An 8,520-nucleotide genomic window follows, 5' to 3' on the forward strand; every position below is an offset into this window, starting at 1 on the left:
CTTCATTTTGTAAGACAGTTTGCGGAAACCTAATAAAAGTCAGACAATTACACAAAATCCGCTGTGCACAAAGGTGAAATTCTACTGACAAGGAACTCTTGGTTGTTTGTCAAGCAGCAACACTGGGGAACAGCCTGAAAGGGCAGGCACAGTTCACCACCTGACGTACACAGGCTGACCTCGGGGCATGAAAGGAGTCTGGGTGCCCCTAACTGAAAGTTAGGGTTGCTTTAAAGTCAGATGCACCAATGCTGAGAACCACTCATGGTATGACTCCTTCAAGCACTGTGTTACCTTTTAATCAAAAGCACCTAAATGACAACGTAGGCATTGAAAATACTGAGGTAGCTCAGTGGTGCTAAAACAGATGGAGCTCTAATATGTACTGTTCACCGTAAAAGACAAGAAGCTCAACAGTTGTTCAGTTACTGCTCTTGCTCTTGAAAAACCTTTTTAAAAAATCATATTATCTTATATGTGCATTGGCAGTTCTGTAGGGATACCCAAGAAAGCATGAACTGCGGTTGCCTCTGCACTAGGAATGGAAGATTTGGGTTCTCGCCCTGGTGCTGCTGTAACTGGGTAGGGGGTGCATCCGTACGAGCTGAGACATCATTCATCTAAGACTTGGGTCGGCAAACTAGGGCCTGTGGGCCAAATCCACAGGACCAGTCCAAGAGTTAAGAATGATTTCATATTTTTAAAGGGTTGTAAAAACAAAAAAGAATATGCACCAGAGGGACTTCCCTGGCAGTCCAGTGGTTAGGACTTTCATCTTCCACAGCAGGGGGCCAGGTTTGATCCCTGGTCCGGGAACTAAGATCCCGAAACCCGAGGTGCAGCCAGAAGTAAAAAATAAAAACAAGAATATGCACCAGAGATCAGAGGTGGACCACAGAGCATAAAATACTAGCTGGCCCTTTATGAAAAGACTGCAGACCTCTGGCCTAAGGGTCAGCATATAGTGAGCTGGTTAAGTCTGGGTCTGCGTCAGTCTGTCTGGGTTTGGCTCCTGGCATTCCACTTACTAGCAAATGACCTTGGCAAGTCAATGAATCCTACTTTCCTCATCTGTAAAATGGGGATAAGAGTAACATGTGTACCTTATGGAGATGTCGAGAGGATGTAATGAGAAAAAGCAAGAATAGCACTCAGCACCAGGCCTGACAGATGGACAGTCAGTAAGGGTCAGCTGTTATTATCTGTATAATATCAATAATAGAAATTCATGGGGATGCTGGGACTATCAAATATATGCTATATGTATATATACATGTTAATTACACATATACATGTTACAATTACACATTGTAAAGTGCTATAGAAATTGGGCAGAATAAGTGGCCCATTAAAAAAAAAGGATAAATCGTTAAAAAATCTGGATATCCATAGAGAATGTCAGTTTTATGAAAGAAATAAAAAAGTAGTAGACTGATGAAGAACCTAGGGGTAAGACAGGAATAAAGACACAGACCTACTAGAGAATGGACTTGAGGATATGGGGAGGGGGAAGGGTAAGCTGGGACGAAGTGAGAGAGTGACATGGACATATATACACTACCAAACGTAAAATAGATAGCTAGTGGGAAGCAGCCGCATAGCACAGGGAGATCAGCTCGGTGCTTTGTGACCACCTAGAGGGGTGGGATAGGGAGGGTGGGAGGGAGACGCAAGAGGGAGTGGATGTGGGGATATATGTATATGTATAGCTGATTCACTTTTTTATAAAGCAGAAACTAACACACCATTGTAAAGCAATTATACTCAAATAAAGATGTAAAAAAAAAAAAAAAGTAGTGGACTGTTCTAGATTAAGGATGACAGAGACCTAACAAACAAAATGTGTGATCCTGGAATGAGTCCTGGGTTGGAAAAAAAAAACAAATAAACATGCAAAGAAATAATAACAGCCAAAAAAGCTAGAAAGGATGTTTTTGGATTTTTGGAAAATGTGATTGTAGCCTGTGTCTAAATATATACAAATAGATGCATACAAATGTGACGAAGTGCCAGGAATCAGTGAATCTAGGTAAAGGATATACACAGGCTTACTGAATTTTTTCCTATTTTCCCAATGGTTTAAAATTTTTCAAAGAAAATAGTCAGGTACAAAATTCTAGGGTAGCAATCTACATAAGAGAGACTGTCATGGGTTATTCAGCTGTACATTCCACCAGTGACACCTATTGTTATTATAATAATAAATAACACCTATTTAATCATATAAGCAAGCTCCCCATTTCATAATTGTTTCATTTTGTTTTCCTGTTCTACTTAAAATTTTAAAAAGATGTAGCAAAATAACCCTGACCTTCACTTTTCCTTGTGTCCAAGCAGTTTTCTTTTAGCAGCCATTTCAACATTCTAAACAGCAAATCCTTTCTGATTCCTGTCACAGCCTTGAGCTCCACGCATGCATGTCAGTACAGAAGGTAACGTGAAAACAGCATGAGGAAGACCCGCTGAGGACTCAGGGCTGGGGCAGAGACCCATGTCTCGCTCAGAAGTTTGTTAGAAGGTGAATGGACACAAAGGGATGGGTTGTGTTATCAACCGCGTAAACTGGGTTTTGCTAGAAAGTAATTTGCAACCATCTCTGAGTCAGACTGGTCAGGAGCTTTACGGCACATATAGTTTCTATACTTAAACTCACGTGAAACTTACTCCTCTCAAACTTAGATGTTACTGGTATTCATCTTTGACTTCATCAGAAACTCAGCCCTGAAATCGGCCGCTGTCCTTATAACCCAAACAGGCTGCTCCGTCTGCCTCTGCACACAGCCCCGCCACTCACCTTGGGCGCCCCGTCCGTGATGCTAGCTCCTTTCATGTTGCTGGTGTGAAACGGCTCCTTTGAGCTCCACGGCTGATATCTCTGACTTCAGAGGTGGTTACGCAATGTCACTGCATGCCTCTGGCTGGTTCTCAGAAACTGAATTCTATGGAGCTGACAGCACAGGAAATTGTCAGAATGATTCTCCCAGCAGGCAAACATTCTGGAAAGGGTGAGAAGAAAAGAGGTGAAGGAAGGGAGACCAGAAATCCAGGCCACACTCACTCCTCAATGTGTGATGTCTATAAGTATAAATTGTCACACATTTGCTACAAGGAACCGCAAAACGAAAAAAAAAAGTCTTCTGCTTTACAGGGTGAAGTTCCTACTTATGACCGCACGGCATTCTCATCCCTTGAACGTTGTGGAACAACTCCCCCTGGACAGACCAAGCATATTTCTCTGATTAGAGGCCGCCAGGACAAATTTGTGATAACGGTCAGTGTTTCTTCCTTCCTGCCCCCTAAAACTTACCCTGCAACAGCCGGAGAAAACAAGTCCAGCGGGGGCGGGGGGCGTGCCCAAGGGACCTCGTCCCATATCTTTCCCGTCAGGTGCACTCTTCCGCTTCCCCCTGCTCTGACCCCCATACTCACCCCCTGGTCTTTGAGTGCTGGCTCTGCAGCAGGGTTATGCTGAGTACTTATCAATACATTATCTCTCAAATCTCACCGACCCACCCACTTGATGCCACACTAGTTCACACAGTTCAGGATGACTTGCTAAGTCTTTCCACTTTCCTTAAGTTCAGACTAAACATCCAGAGAGGACCTACAGGAGAGCAGATTCTTTGCTAGGCATGTTCACACTTTTATTTCACATAAACAAACTGGTACCCATCCTTCCCAGCGGGGCTCAGCTTCCACCTCCAATGGGCTGTCTCTCTCATCGTTCTCCTGTGATTACAGCACTTACTGTCTTGTCTGCTGGCTATCCCACATGTAGCCCCTACAAGTCTGAGCACCAGGAAGGATTTACAGGTAGAAATAGCTGACTGACTTCTGGCTGAGACTATTTTATTTCTTTTCAAAAATATTTATTTAGCTGTGTCAGGTCTTAGTTGCAGCATGCAGGATCTTTTAGTTGCACCATGCAAACTCTTAGTTGTGGCATGTGGGATCTAGTTCCCTGACCAGGGATTGAACCTGGGCCCCCTGCATTGGGAGTGTAGAGTCTTAGCCACCTGACCACTAGGGAAGTCCCCAGGACCTATATTTTAAATTGTTACCAGTGTTGGAAGTTAACTTGCAGTGCCAAGTAATTGACATGCTGTTGATGGGAGCAGTTAACAGGGAGGGAACGGTGATCGCATAGAACAATCACAAACTGGCTTGGCAACAAGCTCAAGGTGGAGATCCATAGAGAGGAGGACAGAGATGGGAGAGTGGGGGAGTAATTTAGGGAAGGCTTCACGAGGAAGGCAAGGTACGAGAAGCTGGGGCAGAGCCGTATAGACCCTGGACTAACAGAAGTATTTTATCCTGTTAGTCTTTACAGATGAGACAAATCATTAAAGTAGTACCACTGCAATGCATATAACAGGTGATATTTGTGAGGCAAAGGCCACTGCAAAATAGCAGGTGATCTCCATGTTGTTAAATGTGAATCTGGGTGTTTCTCTTGGGTGCACCTCTTCCCTCCTGCTTTTTCTTCTGGCTCTAGCAGCTCCTCTGTGTCGGCGGCCATGGGCCACGTAGCACCTCAGATGAGGAAGAGGCAAGCACTGTCCAGCTAAGGCTGAGGTTCATGTTTCCAGAGTGGGAATTTATTAAACCAAGATTCAATGTTTCCACATATATATTGAGACGGAAAAATGTTATGATTGCATTTTAAAAAGTCCTTATCTCTCAGAGATATATACTGAAATATTTACAGATAAAATTTGAAAATTCAAAATAATTCAAGGGGAAAGTAGATAGCGGTATAGGTAGAACAATACTGGGCGTGAGTTGAAGACTGGGGAGTCTGAGTGATGAGTCCATGGGGATTCACTGTACTGTACTGCTGATACTGAATTTAAAAAAATAACAGCTTTATTAAGATATAATTCACATACCACAAAAGTACGATTCAGTGTTTTTTAGTATATTCAGAGTTATGCAACCATCACCACTAATTCCAGAACGTTTTCGTCACCCCAATGAGAAAGCCCGTACCCATCAGCTGTCATTCCTTGTTCTCCTCTCCCCCCGCCCCTGGCAGCCATTGTTTCTACTATATTACTGACTTTCGTATATATTTGAAAAAAAGTAAAAAGAAAGGATGGACATACTCACTCAAGGTCACACAGTGATGAACAAAAAAAGACAACAGGGCTTCCCTGGTGGCGCACTGGTTGAGAGTCCACCTGCCGATGCAGGGGACACGGGTTTGTGCCCCGGTCCAGGAGGATCCCACATGCCGCGGAGCGGCTGGGCCCGTGAGCCATAGCCGCTGAGCCTGCGCGTCTGGAGCCTGTGCTCCGCAATGGGAGAAGCCACAGCAGTGAGAGGCCTGCGTACCACAAAAAAAAAAAAAGACAACGGACAGATTTCACACCAATTCAAATTTGGACAGTTCCTATCACCTTCTCAAACTCCAGATAGTAATTCTTCCCTATACTGAAGGGCTGACCTCAAAGGTCCCTATACAGATTAGAATGCTGTAATTTGCATGTCTTATTAAAAAATTTCACTCATTTATTTATTTTTGGCTGTGCTGGGCCTTCGTTGCTGTGCATGGGCTTTCTCTAGTGCGGTGCATGGGCTTCTCATCGCGGTGTCTTTGTTTTGCAGCATGGGCTCTAGGCTCGCGGGCTCCAGTAATTGTGGCACAGGCTTAGTAGCTGTGGCGCACGGGCTTAGTTGCTCTGCGGCATGTGGGATCTTCCCAGACCAGGGATCAAACCCGTGTCCCCTGCGTTGGTAGGCGGATTCTTGACCACTGCGCCACCAGGGAAGTCCCTGCATGCCTTTTTAAGGAAAAACAATCAGAACCAAAATCCAAGACACAAATGTAATAGGATTTGGCCCAGAAATTAAATACTCACCCCTACATAGATATTTAGTGTAGTATTTTGTGAACAAGGGGCTTGAGTTCTCAGACTCCTATTTGACCCTGCTAAGATTTTTCTGAATGAAAGGCTGTAGACATTTTGCTGCAATCTGTTCATATTTACATCTTAAGGCAAATGAGTCTCTTACGTGCACAAATATTGCGAGAGTTGATCATTCTAGAAAACTGGGTGGTTTTCGCAATATACTGCAGGCGGAAGTTTGAAACAGTTAGAATGCAAAAGAACCAAGTGAGAGAGCTTCTAATGAGGTAATTCCCACCCCTCCTCTCTTAACTAATGTACCACTGAAAACAGTATTTTTTTTTGGCTGCGCGTTATGCGGGATCTTAGTTCCCCAACCAGGGATTGAACCTAGGCCCTCGGCAGTGAAAACGCAGAGTTCTGTCTTAACTACTGGACCGCCAGGGAATTCCCGAGAACAGTATCTTGAATTGATTTTCTTTTCAGAACCTAGGGAGTCAGATCACCTCCACAGCTCCCAATAAATGTGCAAGAAGGCAGGGACTTCCCTGGTGGTCCAGTGGCTAAGACGCCATGCTCCCAATGCAGGGGGCCCAGGTTTGATACCTGGTCAGGGAACTGGATCCCATGTGCCGCAACTAAAGATCCCACTTGCCTCAACTAAGACCCGGCACTGCCAAATAAATAAATTAAAAATAAATAAATGTGCAAGAAGGCAGATGGCTTTTGCGTACTGCTCTTTATATATGCTTTTATACTGTTTTCGTGTGGACTTTCAGCCATTCAGCTCCATGAGTGGTAGTTCAATACCTGACTTTTTTCTTAAAGTCCAGCCAAACACCATTCAGAATGTCCAAAGCCTTAAAGGCCTGGCAGGACATTTCAGACTCTGCTGCTTTAAAATCACCTTATTGTCTGGCAGATTTTAACCTCATGAACGTAGCTCAAAACAGCTCCTTCGGTCAAAGTAGAATTTCATTAATTGCCAAGAAATTCATCTAAATAGCCTAGTGTAGGGAGAATACAGGGAGGACCGGCATCCTACAGCTACTGTAATTATGAGTGAGAGCTCAGCTTAAGAGCCTGAATTTTGATCCCAAGGTTGAGAGGGAAAAAGAATGAGAGCAAGACTTGAAGAAAAGGATGCAAAGGAAACACTGCAGGTGGAGAGGGGGTGTAAAGCTGGAGGAAAAGGCTGAATGCAGACAGGGAGATCAAGAAAAACCGGGGCAGAAAATGACACCACAGGCCAGTAGTCATTGCGGGTGAGCAGCCAGGAAGAGAAGAGTAAATTGGACAGAAAATGACTGGGAAAGGGGCTTCATAGATGAAAACACCCACTAAGGGAATAGCAAGGCAAAGGCAAAGGCTCCAGAAAAAGGGCAAAAACATGAGGTACGAAAGCTACGGACGTGTGGAATGTTTTATAGTTTTTGTTGTTCAAACCCACTTGGTTACTTTTGACATCTCTTGATCCTTGGCCCCATTTTAGTTATTCTGTTTTAGTTCTTCAAACATATTCTACATATATAGTGCACCTGCTAATTCCACCAAGTCTGACTCGTTTCTGATTCTCATCACAGCGGCTGTTTCCTATGTTCACTTGTGAACACGTGACTCCTAGCGCTCTCTCTGGGAGAAGGAATAATTGAGGCCTGGTGTTAAGATGAGCTCATCCATGGAGAACTGGTGCTGGCCTGTCTGGCACTCATGGCCACTACCAGCTGGAGTTTGCTTGGAATTCTCAGCTTGCTTTTCTCCAAACCACATAGGTAGTGTGGATTGGTTCACCCTTGCTTGTGGACGAGCTTCTCGAAGACCCTCCCCTGCACACCTGAGCCAGCAGTGTGGGGCCGGATTCCTCTTTCTCTGAGGTGGGGATTTTGTCCAGTCCACCCTTTTGCTGAGGGGGCCACTTTTGGGTTCTGGGTTTCCTTTCTGGGTCTTGATCAAAGTTCCTAACCTCGTGAAGACTCAGAGCCCAGAAATCTTTAGGCTACAAGGGACTGACAAATGTCCTTGGTGCAACCGGCAGCTCTGTCACTGTTAATCCTCTGGATATGTGCTTTGTGTGGGGTCTGCCTCAGAAACCCCCTCACTTTCTTGCTAGCTCAGCTATCTACTTAGTGATTAAAAACAAATTCTATCCAGGTTCGTACTGAAAGGGTTCTGTCTGGCCTGCTGTTTTTTTCAGTAGAAGAAGTGTCCCCCAAGAAGTAAATGTTTTTCCCCTCCCCCAATTGTTTATATCATGTGTTTTTAAAAAAGGAGGTTCAGTGATTGAAGTGCATGTTGGGGATGATTTTGATAAAGTTCTTCAATCACAGAAAAGGAAGCTATCGCCTGGAAATGACTTGCCTCAACAGAGCTGAGACTTGGATGCCCCCAACATCTGCTTTCCTAAGAGAAACCAAAGTTTAAGGCAAAAGCCAGATTTCTCTGAACGATCTAAAGAAACAGATTATACTAAAAATTGTACATTCATAGAAGAGCAAAGATACACAGCTAAAGGTGATTAAGCTACGAAAATCTGCCTTCTAGAACAAAGCACTGAAGAAACAGTGTGAAAAGTGTCAGTCCAAAGTCACAACTGCTGTTCGAGAGCTTACGTTCAAATACAGAAACATTCAAGGCAAGCTCCCCCCCAAAAAAAAACCCCACAAACACTAGC

The 8,520-nt window shown here is 44.2% G+C and overlaps 1 protein-coding gene across 3 annotated transcripts in view; it reads right to left on the reverse strand.

Annotated features, from left to right (window-relative positions):
* Positions 1–3,399, reverse strand: part of CASS4 (Cas scaffold protein family member 4) — a 45,011-nt gene extending 41,612 nt beyond the window's left edge. For 2 of the 3 annotated variants that reach the window (XM_032606595.1, XM_032606591.1), the window contains exon 1: positions 2,795–3,042. In XM_032606595.1, coding sequence (XP_032462486.1) covers positions 2,795–2,830 — 36 coding nt within the window. In that variant the 5' untranslated portion in view covers positions 2,831–3,042. Of the gene's footprint in view, positions 1–2,794; positions 3,043–3,307 lie in introns of those variants that run through there. The other variant, XM_032606590.1, reaches the window with a different exon arrangement.
* Positions 3,400–8,520: the final 5,121 nt, after the last annotated feature.

The sequence above is a fragment of the Phocoena sinus genome, chromosome 15, assembly GCF_008692025.1.
Source record: "Phocoena sinus isolate mPhoSin1 chromosome 15, mPhoSin1.pri, whole genome shotgun sequence".
Taxonomy (NCBI): Eukaryota; Metazoa; Chordata; class Mammalia; order Artiodactyla; family Phocoenidae; genus Phocoena; species Phocoena sinus.